Genomic DNA, 15,021 nt, shown 5'->3' with positions numbered 1-15,021 from the left:
TAGATGTCTCCAAATGACTAATTTAAATACTGAAAAGCAAATTAGTCAGCAAAATTTTTATTGTTTGCATGCTTCAAAACAAGCAGAGGTAAATGAATCAAGGTTAAAATAATTTTAGAATAAAGAGATTTTTAGAAAAGCTCTAAAATCAAGCACAGGGGAGGTCTGCAGAGAAAGTTGTCACCTCATTAAATATTAGAATCCATGTCTAGTGAAGGTTGAATCTTGGAGGATTATTTCAAACAGGTTTCTTTCAGATAAAATATACAGACAAGGAGGTATCAGAATGGAACAAGCAATACATTCTCAATAAGAAAATAGAATTTTTACCAGAATGAAATCACTCCTTCATAGATAATGGTGCAAAGAGGAAAAGAAAGGGCTCACACACAGGTCTGGAAGAGCATCTGCATTGAGAGAAAGGTGTAGCATGACTGGCCTGGTGTCCTTTAGAGAAAAGTCATTGTCAAAGGAGGCTAAGGTTCATGCATTAGATCTGTCAGGGGAAAACTGAGGACAGCATCAGCCACAGAGTGTGCTCCTTCAGAGCCACTCTCCATCCTAGGATCTAGAGAATGAGGAGGAGATGAGGGATTTCTAACCCCCAGGGTAGACAGAGAAGCTCTTGTAGAGTAGGTGTGGAAAGACACACAAAACTGATGCAAATGGGAAAAACATTTCAGGTGTTCAGGTAAAATTAGAAAAGTCATTTTGAAATAACTGAAAAAATAAATACCGAATAGTATCTCTAGTGTGAGCAACTGAAAGTATAAATAAGGATGAAAATGATTAAAATGAATAATTGATAATTTGAAATAGGAAAATGTCCAAAAATGGAGGGGTGGCGGGAGGGGAAGGAGAAAGGGAAGAAAGGAAAGGAAAAATTATGTGAAAGAAAAAAAATGGAAACAAAGTCTATGTAAATAGGGAAGGGGGGGAAGGGTGCACAGGAAATGGGGAAAAAATAAGAACTAAGATACATCATGTTCAGGTACAAACACCCCAGGATAAATGTAAATGTATTGTATACCTAAAATGTACCAATTAATATATAAATAAAAATTTTAAAAATAAATAAAACATTCCTGGGACTTGATTTCATTTTAAATATGGTATTGCTTGATTCTCTCATCCTGTGAATGTGGAAACTAAAAGGATGTCAGCATTTGGAAAGAGAAAACCAAAACATAAATATGCATATTCACTAGATTTCAAGATACTTTCCTTTTTCCATTTACTCTCTCCTGAATTCCTGGTTAGAAGTCACTCTGTAATTCTGATCGGTGCACTGCATTCTGCCTGTAGCATCCTCTGCTCACTTTAACCTCAGACTCTGCAAAGACCATGGCAGGTGGGCAGACATGGACAACCTCACCGTCCTCACAGAATTCCTCCTCATGGATGTCGCAGGCTTCAGGGAACTTCAGGTTCTGCAAGGTGTGCTGTTCTTAGTGATTTATCTGGGAGCATTAACAGGGAATCTTGTGACTGTCACTGTCATCATGACAGACACACATCTGCACTCTCCCATGTACTTTTTTATCAGCAATGTGGCTGTCATAGACCTAGGCAGCATCTCAGTTGTTGTTCCCAGAGCTGTAGTGAATTCCAAGACAAGTAGTAAGATGATATCCCTGGAAGAGTGTGCTGCACAGATTTTCTTATTTACATTTTTTGCAGCTTTGGAATTTGCCCTCTTGGTGGTCATGTCCTATGACCACTGTGGCTATTTGCCACCCTCTACACTATGGGCTCATCATCACCCCGAGTCTGTGCTCCCAGGCCATGGCTGACTCCTGGGGCTTTGGTTTGGTCTACTCTGCTATTCCAACAGGCTGTATGTTCAGGCTTCCCTTCACCAAGACCAATGTGATCCAGCAATATTTCTGTGATATTCCTCAAATTCTAAGGATGTCATCACCAGATGTATAGTATTCTGAATTTATATTGGTTTTTGTAGGTACTTGTTTGTTCTTAGCTTGTTTAGCCTTTATATTTATGTCATACATCAAAATCTTTTCAACTTTGCTTAAAATCCATTCCATGGAAACCCGTAACAAAGCCATATCCACCTGTACTCTACAGCTGGCCATTCTCCTTTTGTTTGTCATTTTGGGGGCAATAGTTGTCTTCGGTCCCATTGCAAACAAACCATCCCTTAAGAATCTGCTGTCTACCATGTTCTATAACATGGTGCGCCCATTCATGAACCTCATCATCTACTGTCTATGCAACAGGGAGATCAATGCTGCTCTGGGAAGAATGTTCCACAGGTTCCCTGAGTTTTCAGTGAAAAATTTCTTGACCAAAACAAAAATCTCATCTATCATTGGAAAGTAGTTTTATTCACATATTTTGTATATTCTTATATGGTGATCTAGATCTGTGGATTGAGTATATTTAGCTGACCCTGTGCATTATTTTTGTTGGAATGTGTCTCTGTTGTATTTGTTATGGCAAAGTACAAATCTATGTCTAAATTTTCTTGCTGGGTATGTTGTATATTTTATATCTCTTTCCTGAAACAAAAGAAGTCTGGTCTATATTGACAACATCTTTTGGAAATATTTGTGATATATTATGATAAAAACAAATACAGGCATCATTGGGAATAGGGCATGCTTTATGTGTTCCACTTTAACAGACAGCTGTTCTGTTGAGAGAACCACAGATACTGGATCTGACTAACCTGGAGAAGTGTACTGAGTGGTCCTATGAGAAGACACTTCTCTCTGCACTATGCTCTGTGCACTCGCTCTTCCATTCAGGACTGGATAAGTGACAAGGTCATTAGGAAGGGGGACAACTCAGGGCTGAAGACACAATGGGTTGATCAACTCTGAGATCCTCATAGGCCCCTTTGCTGCATCTACTAAAACACTTTTGATTCACTCAGTAAAAATTAGGACACAAAACAACTGAACTTCACAAAATTTTTATTTTGGAAACTTTAAAGTCTCCCTGTGCTTTGGATGAATAGATCAACCTCATGCTGTATTTATTCAAATTTATACATATACAAAAATCTTCATTGGACTGAAGCAAGCAGACAGATAAAAAGATAACTGCTATCGAGTTTTACTTGGGGAATGACACTTAATGTTTGCATGTGTGTTACATTTTTCTCATCAAATACTGCATACAAATGAATTCATTGACAATGGAAAAAGTTTATTTTTCAGACACCCAAGTCCTGATCTTGCAGCCTAGTTTATAAAATAAGTATAGTATTGGAAATTTTGTGTCTCACAAGCAGTCCCATATTTGCCTAGATTTTTGTCCAGATGTGCTGTCTAGGAGAACCTCAGCAGACAGTCAACCTCAAGAACTTCACAGAATTCGTAATCCTGGATGTTGCAAGCTCCCAAAACCTCAACGTCTCCTCTGGTCTGATGTTCTTAGTGATCTATGAAGGAGCTCTGGCCAGCCATCTGCTTTGCATTTCTGCCATTGTGATGAACCCAAGACCACATTTTCCAGTGTACTTCTTTATACAGAGTTCTTCCCCATAGATTTGGGTTACATTTCTGTTATTGTTACCAAATCAACCATGAATTGTCTGACCGGAAGCAAATAGCTTTCTCTTCCAGTATATGGCACTCAAACTTTCCTACACTGTTCTTTTTTTTCCTGTGCTTATGACTTATTCCGGCTCTGTTGTCCTTTGCCCCTCTCTGCACTAGGCCTGCTGTGACCTCAGGACAGTCCATTCAGGCAGCAGGGGGCTCATGAGCCATCACGCTGGGGTATTCTGTTGTCCACACAGGGACCATACCCAGTTGCCCTACATGAAGTCAAATGGGATCCATCAAATTTTCTGGGACAGACTTAGATCATAAGGATCTCATTGGAGACCACACAGATTTCTGAGTCTGTGGCCCTTGCTATAAGCATTTGCATTTCACTCTGTTCTGTCAGTTTATTCATATCCTGTGTTATCTTATTTTACTTTTTATTTTCAGTGTGATATGTTTGCAGTATACAATGATTGCCTTCTTCCTGGCAAGTAGGTACATGCACATAACATATCTTTATTTTTCTTTTAATTTAGTTCACTTATACTCCTTTCTCATCCCTCCATTTCTTGGTCTCATTCTCTGCAGAAGATCTATCTCCTAGCTGAAAAGTCTAAAATCCCAAGCCACAGGAACTCCTGAACTGAAGAGCCAACTGTAGCTTCTGAAAGTGTCAAAAATGGACATCATAAATGATCCTCTCGACCTCCTTCAGCCTCCAGCTCTACTAAAGACATAACCAGTGCAGTGCAATACAAGTGAAGAAAATCCAAGTAAACAAGCTGGACAACGATTTCATATTTGTAAGTTTGTGTGAATTTTACAAAGAGAAATTTTGAGCTGTGACTTTTAAAAAATGTCTTTTCTATACAGTCATTTTAATAATGTGGCCCTTTTCCTAGTCCCTGCAACCTATTTTGTAAAGTGCAATGGGGAAAGCAGGGTTGTTAAGCCCTTTTGGTGTTGCAAGATGAAGATCAAGGTTTCTAAAATGTCACCATGTAGTGAGAGGAGCTAATGCCATTATAAACATTACTAGGTTTCGAATTTCCTAAAGAGTCTAGAGTACAGGGTAAACATTTTTAGATCTTCTAATGAGGTATAGTGTGGTGGAAGTACTGTGTGTGAATAGCACTAGCAGGGGCAAAAGCATTCTTGTCCTTTCAAAATGTAAATAATTTTATGATATGGTGTTTTGGATAAGTTTGTTGTAGAAATGGGCCAGTGAATAAAGGGAATCTAAGGGTTTGTATGATGTGAAATACTGAACGTGTTAAATAAATGTCATTGTCACAGACATAAAAAAAATCAATCTCCTTATTTTGTAGTATCTACATTTATCTTTCTTCATGTATCTTTTTTGTTTCTCATATAAGAGAAATCATGTGATATTTATGCTGTGAAGCTGATGACTTCACTTAAAATTATGATCTCAAGTTGTGTTTATTTTCTTTAAAATACTTGGGTTTATCCTTCTTTATGGCAGGGTGTTACTCCATGTGTACACAGGTCACATGTTCTTTACCCATTCATCTATTGATGGACATATAGGCTGCTTCCAAGATTTAGCTCTCATGAGCACTGCTGCTATAAACATGGGTATGCATATATCAACCGTAATAGGATGTGGTTAGCTCTCTCAGAGAGACATCTAGGAGGGGAATAGTAGGGTCAAATGGAATTTTAATTTCTTGTTTTAGTGATCTCCATACTGATTTTGACAGTGGTCATACTAGTTGACATTCCCACCAAAAATGTTATTACTTGAATTCTTAATGATAGTTACTCTTTCTGAGTTAATGTGGAATGTCAGTATTGTTTAAATTTGAGTTTTTAATGGCCAGAGATGTTCAGTATTTTTCATACATTTATTGGCCATTTGTAATTCTTCAGAGAAATTTCTATTCATTTCAGTTTCCCATTTTTGGCTTCAGTCTTACTTGGGGATATCTAATATTTTTAGCTCTTTATATAATCTAAATCTTAGTCCTCTATATTACCACCCTGCAGGTTGTCTCATCAGTCTGTTTGTTGTTTCCTTTACCATCCAAAAGCTTTTAATTTTGAGATGATTTCATTTGTTGATTCTTGGTATTTTATGATGTGCAATTGATGTTGTGTTCAGAAAGTACTTATGTATTCCTGTGTTCAAGAAATTTACATATTTTATCTTCCAGCAGATAGTGTGTTTCTCTTTTAACACTTAGATCTTTGCTCAATTTTAAATTTTGTTTGGTACATTGTGTGAGCTATGGGTCTAGATTTGACTTTCTGAATATGAATAGCTAGCTTACAAATTACCATTTATTACAGAGGATATCTTTCCTCCAGAGTATGCTTTTGGTTAGTTTGTCAAATATCAGATTGCTGAAATTCTATGGAGTTGTTTCCACAGCCTATATTTTGTTGCTTGGAGCCACATGTCTGTTTTTAATCCAATATTAATAATCTGTTAAAATCCAATATGTTTTTTACCATAATAGCTTTGTAGTGTACCTTGAAGTCCTGGAGTGTGATGCCTCCCTCTTTTTTGTTCTTGTTACCCAGGATTGCTTTTGCTATCCTGGGTCCCTTCTGATTCCATAAATATTTTAGAATTGCTTACTTTTTTCAGTGAGAAATGATATTTGGATTTTTTCATTGGGATGTTTTTAAATTTGTGTATCAATTTTGGAAGTATGGCCATTTTGACAACATTTTTTCAGCTTACACAGCAAATGAAGATATTTTTTGATTTTCTGATATTGTCTTTGATGTCCTTTTTCAGAGTGCTGGAGTTTTTGATATAGAGAGCTCTCAATGGTTAAAATTTATTTAGCTACTTCTTTGTTTCACAGCACAGAATCCTATTAATATAGGGAGAGATCTTCTGGTATTTTATGAAATACTTACCATTGATTTTCCAGTTTTTAATTCCACATTTGCCAAAAGCATCCTTCAAACCAAATTTTCTTTGCAATACATCCATTGCAGATATTTTTCCCACTTTTCATCTTTTTAACTGCTTTAATTTTAATACATTTTAACTTTAAACTTCAATCAATCATGACTTACTACTTTAAATAGATGTTATGGTCATATGTGAATTCATTAAGACCTATATCTCTGATTTTGTACATAGCACACACGGTGTTAGTGAGGTCCATCAGGCTTGGGCAGCCCCACCCCATGACTGCCCATTGCAGCACACACAGCCTCCCCTTTGGGCTGATGCTGCTTGTTGCTGCCAGCTTCCCTTGGGAGATATTTACACTCTTGGCCTCTCTGATTTCCTGCTATCTCCACTGCACCTTTGGCTTCATTCCCACATCTTCATGGAAATACATCTCAGAGGCTTTTATCCTGGCCTCTGGCTAGAATCCCTCTTGCCCCATAATCCTGCATTCTGCATCCAAAACAATGAGCAGCACATGCATGATGCCATAGGCCATTGCCAGGTTGAGAAGGAGCCAAGCCCCCTGGATCATGGCTTCAGGAGTCTCTGACCGCTAGGATAGGCAAGTGCCATAAAATAACACCAAGAGAACCAATTATCTAGGCAGCCTTTCTTCAGTAGGAGGAATCATGGGCTCACTTCTCATATGATGTTTAGACTTAGCACCCTTCAGCCAGCAATAAATGGGATCTTGCCAATTTGTAGGGTGTATTGATGTCATCTTTCTACTGCTCCTGTTCAAACTACTTGGTTTCTTTAGAATGGCACTAATCTCTACTGCAACCAAACTTTATTTGATGGCAACAGTCCATGTGTTTTTATATGGCCCAAAATTTAAGATTTTAAACTTTTTCTGTTCTATATTTTTATCCAGGCTCTCATTATGCATTGGGTTAAAAGCAGAGCTTTGCCAATTAGGATGGCCCTAGAGGCACTTGTCCCTAAGGAGCAGTTTGAAGTCCCAGCTCCATTAGCTTAAGAGATTTTGCCAGGCCAGCTCTGGGTCCTGAATGGCACCTCTCCCTAGGATGCATACCTTTCAGGTGATAGGATGACACTCACCTAATGGTGGCAGTGTGTGGCTTATTAATTGCTGCTAATTCTAAATCTGGTAATGACTCCTGTCCCATGGTTTCCCCAGAGCACCATCTAGGCCAGAGTGATTAGTTACAGATGAGTGAGTGCAAGGTGAGTCCCTGCATCCCTCAGAAATATAGGGAGCCAAGCTGCAGTTTGCATTGCATTGGGCTTCTCAGACTTCCATCTCTTTCCTCTCCCAGAATCCAGACGTAAGATTTGCATGTGGCCCTTCCTGGGATAAAACCAGTTGCCAGGAAGGAGTTCCCATTGCCTCCTCCTCACCCTACCCTATGCTGAGCAGGCCCTGGCTTTTCCTCATCACTCTCTTCTATAGTGCCTGGTAGACCAGTGCTATATTGACAAATACAAACCTCTTCTTAAGACTTGTTCTATAGCTTGGAATTACAGATGTGCTATTACAGCAATAAGATGAGGGTTGTCTGTCCAGAGAAATACAGAATTTATATAAGAAAATAAAGTTCATAAATAAACTGTCTCATTGGTCTTGAAAATAAAAAAAGAAGAAAAAAGGCTCAGGACATGGGCAGAATACTGACTATTTTTGCTAGAATGTGTAACATTCAGGTCTTTTCTCTTCTTCCCTAAACCATTCTTATTTTGCTTGAAACTTTCTGAGCCTGGAATTTACTGTCCTCATTAATTTTAGCATTGTGGTTCACTGAACTCTAACCAGAATCACCATCAAGATCTGCATACAACACTGTAGGGCTTCTCTATCCCACAGCTTCAAAACTTACCAAACTTCTCCAATGAACCAATTCTATGCCTTCTGGTCAGGCACAGTCATATCAATGACCGTGCACCTGGTCTTTTTTCTGGTATGGTCCCATCTCTGGGACCAAACATAGGACACCCACAACTTAAAAGAGTAGAGGTTTAATTTGGCTAATGGTTTAAGAGGATTTAGTCTGTGGACAGCTACCTCCAAGTCTAGAACATCATGGCAGAAGGCCATGATGAAGCCAAGGTGCCAAGCAAAGGAATAATGTCAGAAAGGAAGGAGTCAGAGGCCAAACCTAGACCTTACAGTCCCGTCTCCCTGACTTGGAGAGATACACTCATAGATGCACTTTACTCTTACCATAGGCAGCTCCCAACCCAGTTAAGTTGACATTAAAGCCGAATCATCAGTCTGTATCTCACATTAGAATGATTGTCCAAATCCCCTGGCATTGATTCTACTCTCTGTTATTGTCAACATTTATTTATTTGGTCCTAGTACAGAAATCACAATTCACGATGTCAAGTTACTTGGATGACTATATTATCATTTTTCCATTTTCTAACCATAGTGTGACCATGTGACATGTGGTAGATATCTGTATTTGGGCATGTAACAGTCTTGAGAATTACATCATATGAAGGAGAAAATTACAATGGATTGAGGAAGATAATAGTAAGTGATTGAGTATATTCTTTATGAAGAACCCTGAGCAAACCAACCAATCAAAGTGAATTACATCATAAATGAGCCACCAGAAGGACTTGCATCATTCACCTAAGTAGCTTGTGTGTCAATTACTTTCAATAGAGTTTCCACCACACCTGATGGATTTATTCAAGTACAATACTAGGTGTTACTAGTCACCACACTTTCTGATGTTTATCTAAAAGATGATTCAAGGAAATACCATTGTCTATATCAATTTAGAAAGAGAAGGGGAGTTTTCTGAGCAATGATAGCTTTAGCTGCAATAGACAATATTTGAGGTAAATTTCTTGTCATAACTTCATTTACATTTATGCCAAGCCAGTGTAGGAGCATTTTCCAAAAAGATGTCCACTTAGATGTCTTTATGCCCAATGCCAAATTCTTCTTCGTGTTTTAGTGCAAATTAAGATTTATAGAAAAATATTGAGTTTCAATAAGTTATGAGTGATCCTGGTACCAACAGAAATTCCTTTCCACTTTCTGCAACATGAACTTGCTCACATGTATGCTGTCATTACATCCTTCATAGATAAAGTTATGTTCAGGACACACACAGAAGAGAGTTCCCTGCAGGATACTGTGGGCCTTTCTTTCTACCACTATGGAAGGACTAGTAATATGCATGTCTGAGGCTCCATTGTTGAAGATTAAGTTATTTATGAATGTTACTCAAGTTTAGAAAATCAGAGTTATGAATCTGTCTCTGAACTTTTGCGTTATTTCTTGTTTGATTTTCTTATTCAATCTGTGCAAACTTTAACTGTAAGTTTTGTGTAGCACTATATTGAAGCTACCAATCTGAATGTGTGAAAATAAAACCTAACCCTAAAGAGTCAAATGGTATATTTGATACATTGATTAAATTTCATACAAGGCAAACCAGAGAACCTTAAAAATCTTGAAAATATTCCTGATTAATACAGTGCTGTGGCTTCTTTATGGTCTGTCCCCTAACACAGTTTCTCCACTGTGAAGGGAATGAGAGATGATGGAAGATTTAAATGGTGGGGCTACTGAGAGTCAATAAATTTCAAGTTAAAATCTTCAGAAGAGATTCATAGAGTGCCTCCAGTAGTGACCTGTTTACCAAAAATTTGCTTCAATAGAGCAAGCTGCCCTCAGGTGCTCACCAGCACCAGTGCCCATGCCCTGTTCTGGGAAATCCAGAACTGTTGAATAAGTAAATACATTGAACAAGTAAATTCACCACCACAGGCATTTTGTTATGCTGAGGACAAAGCCGACCAAGATATAGGACACACATAATGTTGTGCTAGGTTTCCTGAAGGATTACAAGTTCCTACTTGCTACACTATCTTTGCATGTCCCATCATAAAAGGTACACTGAAGACAAGGAAGCTTTGTGGTGACAGGGGAGGGGAGCCTTGGTCCCTGAGCCTGGATAAGCTGTGCAGGAGTCATATTCCTCTGAGGAGAAACCTCCTGTCCAGGGCAGCTTGTCAGATTGGATGAACAAGAAAGAAACTACCTTGCATCAATATAGGACCAAAAGAGTTAAAAATGTAATTGTACTTCTATAGATTGCTGGTATTCTTCATTTATTCCAAAAAACAACATCTGATTTCTTAAAGAATAATTTAAGGTCTGGAAGTGAAACCCTACCAATGGATTTTTCATGGTCTGATTTTAAATGTTTACCCTCAGTATGGGTTATGTGTGATTTTTTTAACATTTTGTATTGAATCTCTGGAAAGCATGGACACAGAGGATGACAACCCTCTTCCAATCACAGCAGACTGAATGTGCAATGCCGACACTTCAGGGATTCACTATAATGTAAGTAAATTGATTTTATAATCAATTCTGAACTTGAAAAGTCATTGAAACTCCACTAATCAGTGAAAAATATTTCTTTTTTATTGTGTCATACATATGAACTATGTTTTAACAAACTCTATTAGAAATTTAATTAATCTCAATGGTGTAGCCAAAGATTCCTGGCCAATTAGAGCCTGGATGAAACATGGGCTCCTTGGAGGCTGGGATTACCCTGTACTCAGAGCTCATCAGAAGTGTGACCCACAAGCATCCTTGGTGAACCCTCACCAGGCTCACAGGTATTTCAGGAGCACAGCTACACACACAGTCCACACTGGAGTCTCACTGAGAATTGACTTTACATGTACTCACGTAAGAAAGAAGGAGGGGCAAGGATCTCATCAATTCTCTTCACATCAAGTAAAATCAACATTCATGTTAGTGAGGTTAGACTCAGTTCTTCAGTGCTCAGGTAACTTTGTGCATGTGAATTTCTGCATTTCCATTAGTATTAGTAATACATAAGTCACATACTACTACCTGTGAAATACAGACTTCAAAATCTTAAGCTAAGGTAACTATTTCAGTTCCACATGATGTATGTGTACTTGTAGAATAGACAGACTGTATCAGATTCTGGTATCTATTTTATGTAATTACTTCTTCCAATGTTTTCTTAGGCACTGTGTTTTACTTGTGGCCCAGTTCCAAAGGGAGAAATCCTAGTGAGGGAAGTTTACCCTGGAATAGAGTATCAACACATGCAAATTTAATATTTCCTTGACCCGGATTTACAAAGGTAACTAAAAAATCTTTAAGCTAATGAAATTTATTGAGGGATTTCATGGGAATAAATTCATGCAAGGAAACATAGTCTTAATATTAACAAAAAATGTTAAGATGTCTAGTATAGTCATTATTATGGTCAAATTTTATAAAAATGGGATTTCAAATATAAAATCATAATGCTGACTTCTTAGATATATTATTATATTTCACTCATTTCACAGCTATGGAGAATTAGCAATCATGCTCATTCTGTCATCCACATTTTAAAATTGTGGGCCAAATAATTCCAATGTATCACAAAGAACATAAGAGGGGATAATCCTTGGACTTCCTCTTCTGCACAGGATCAGGAAACGCTGTGCAGAATGCAAATGTAAGGTGAATTTAGCTCAGGGAACCTTGAGAATTTGTTTGCACTGAGAAGGAAGGACATGTAATAAGAAGAGTTGGAAAAGAAACCATGTTTCAAATGACCCCATCTGTTATTTTGATGAAGGAAATTAAAAATCGCCATCCTGTGGTTTGCAGCAGTGATGTACACCATGTCACAGTATCAGGCTCATCAGGTAGCATTGGATTTGAGATTGACATTCTGTGCTCAGAGGATTTTTTTCTTTAGAGAAATAAGGCTACTGAGAGAAAATAAATACATGTAATTGACGAATAGCCAGACCAAAAAATTCCTATAAAATACTTGAAAACATTGAAAGCCATATAAATGTACCATGTCTGGAAATCATTAGTTTTATACACATGAAAAGAATAATTGTGAATTTGCAATGACAAAGTAATTACCTATAAAGTATTAAAAGTGCAGATGTTAATATTTTCAATACTATAATCTCTCAATTTTGCTTTTTTTTTAACCATTAACATTATTGATACATTTTAGGTATAAAATAGTTACATTCATCATTGGGATCTTGTGCCATTACATGAGTATCTTGGTTCTTATTTTTTTCCTTCCCCTGCCCTCCCTTCACTCCCTCCACCTGTCCCTATTTGCAATGATTTTGTTTCCATTTTTTTTACTTTTTGGATATTTTTTCTTTTCCCTTCTTTCCTTTCCCCTACCCCTCCCACTATCCCTGCTCCTTTAGACCTTTTCTTCCTATTACACAATATCAATTATACAAAATTACAATATCAAGATGTAGGAGACATTACCACAGATTTTACAGAATTTAAAAGGATATAGAAAGCATATTATAAAAATCTTTTTTTTTTGTATTCATACAGCAAATGTGGGCAACACCTTTATAGCACTTGAGAGTCAAATTCTAAGACTATTACCTTGGGAATAAATTTTAGAATTCTCAACCATATACAATTAAAACAATGACTATCTTAATGAAAAATTATAATCTTACCCTCTTTAAAAATCAAGTTACTGGAGGCCAAGTAAACCATTTAAAAGATTTTAAAGATTCTTAAATTAGGAAGTCATAATTGCTCAAGAAAATCACTGAAGTGTGTATTCAGCTTTAAGTGATACTAACATACAAGGAGGGGGGCATACACCTAACTCTCTTCAGTAGCCAGTTATCTGCAGGATCTTCCAAAGCCAGACATTGGTATTCTTAAGAGTCTCCCTCAAGCTGGCCACAGATATCTCTCAGTCCACAGCATCATTCAACCTCACTTAACAGAAGATGAAATCCTTTGAAAGGCAGCAAAAGGCAGGCCAGCATATTTCTGAATCTTTCCTTCCAAGTGTAGACACAGCTTTGTGACTTTGGCCAACGACTTCTGTGCATAGCAGTTCTCCCCTTTGATTATTGTCCCTCTGCCTGTGAAATGTGATGTCCAAATCCTCAGAGGAAGGATTATGGGCACCACAAGGTTCATTTCCCTTGTGTAGAAAACAAATAATATTCTTTTTCCCTTGATGTTTCTGGACTAGAAAATGGAGAAGACTCCCAAGATCTATTTTCTTTGTCAAAGGAATCATCTACTTGAAATGCAAATTTCTGCTTAAGTGCCTGTGATATTACCAACACTGGATCCCATTGTGAACTCTGTCTTTTCCTCTTATGAATGGGTCTACTGCCAGGTGACCACTCGACAGCACGAAGAAGCTTAACCTTATTCAGATCCTTTAGAACATCTAACATGTTCAAAACATCTTTATTTGTCCAGCTTTTTGAATGACGACTATAATTATTACTAGCTCCTGGGTGCTGCTTTTTTATTTCAGTAGCTGGATTATCTGAGTCACCAACTGTAGATCCTAGTTGCAAGGGAAGAAAACATGAAGGCTGGAAAGGAGGAAACTGAGGAGGAAGCGGTGGAGGAGGAGAGGGGGGGGAGGAGGAAGAGGAGGAGGAGGAGGAGGAGGAGGAGGAGGAGGAGGAGGAGGAGGAGGAGGAGGCAGCACTGAGATCGGATTTGGTTCCACCCATGCTTGAGCTGCCCCTGATGAGGGAGTTTGTCCTGCACCACTGGGCACGTCATTTAAATTCAAAGAGACAGAGTTTGTGCCATGTCTCTGTTCCTGCATTTCCACAATTGCAACAATCTGAGAGCAAAGAAGACTTAGCTCATTTTCAAGGGCAGCTATTTTGTTAATTGCAACTACATCTATAGGGAAATCATTTTTCACTGGTTTGTTCTGCCTTTGAGCAGATGACAATGGATTCCAAGTTCTTTGTGAAGAATGAAATGTTTTAATTTTGTCCTCTTCTTCATTTTTCCACACACTACTTTGAAATCTAAGACAACTGGCTTCTTCATCATTTGGCACAAAATATCAGCAAAAGTTGGAACTATAGGTCCACAATTATCAGACTCTATAGAGTTCAAGGGCGGGATCAATTCAAAATTAGGTCTTTGACAGGTTTCAAAAGGAAGCATTTTTCCAATAATACGGACAATACTCGGTTGTGAGCCATAGTCCATATTGTTCCAACTCAGCAAAGTCTGGTCTATGGGAACATCAAAATACGCCAGCATTTCTCTTAAGATATTCAACAGGAGAGACATTGGTGAAGCAAATTTAGGGAAATAGCATCAGTTTCTTCTTAGCTCCTCCAGAGCCGAGCCTCGGGCAACCACGGGATGAGGAAGCTGAGGGCTTTATAGAATCCAGTCTCCAAATCCACACCCTCCAGTGAAGACTTCCAGCGTGAGTCAATGTTGATGAGGAAGCATACAGAAGTCAACTCTGAGCTGGCCAGGGCACCTTGGCCTGAGTCACAGGCTGTAACAACGACCCCAGTGAAGGGCCTGGGCCCTCCGGGGCTCTACCCTGGAGCACAGCACTCAGCCTGGGTGATGCCACGGGAAGCGCAGCCCAACATCCTGCACCGACTCTGCCAGCCTTGCGGCCTCCCTATAAAAATGTTTTTTGAAATAAATTTGACAACTTCTAAGAAGTACCTCGGAAGAGAAGTTAATGAAACTAACACTGGAGGAAATATAAAATTTGAATAGCACCTATTAAAGAAAATATATTCCTAGCTTGAAAACCT

At 38.3% G+C, this 15,021-nt stretch overlaps 1 protein-coding gene and 1 pseudogene across 1 annotated transcript; one reads left to right on the top strand and one right to left on the bottom strand.

Annotated features, from left to right (window-relative positions):
• Positions 1-1,361: 1,361 nt before the first annotated feature.
• Positions 1,362-1,793, top strand: LOC147822053 (olfactory receptor 14I1-like). Its single transcript, XM_087197531.1, has one exon. It carries the CDS (start codon positions 1,362-1,364, stop codon positions 1,791-1,793), a length of 432 nt encoding a protein of 143 aa, XP_087053657.1.
• Positions 1,794-13,395: 11,602 nt separating this feature from the next.
• On the bottom strand, positions 13,396-14,533 carry LOC110343892 (mitochondrial fission regulator 2 pseudogene; annotated as a pseudogene).
• Between the last annotated feature and the right edge of the window lie 488 nt (positions 14,534-15,021).

The sequence above is a fragment of the Heterocephalus glaber genome, unplaced genomic scaffold (assembly GCF_053883595.1).
Source record: "Heterocephalus glaber isolate CG9 unplaced genomic scaffold, H.glaber_assembly_v1.0 deba00001673, whole genome shotgun sequence".
Taxonomy (NCBI): Eukaryota; Metazoa; Chordata; class Mammalia; order Rodentia; family Bathyergidae; genus Heterocephalus; species Heterocephalus glaber.
This window is presented reverse-complemented; position numbering and strand designations above follow the sequence as displayed.

Bases quoted from the DNA above. Each gene is read 5' to 3' on its own strand.
- LOC147822053 (XM_087197531.1), top strand. From the start codon at position 1,362: ATGGACAACCTCACCGTCCTCACAGAATTCCTCCTCATGGATGTCGCA.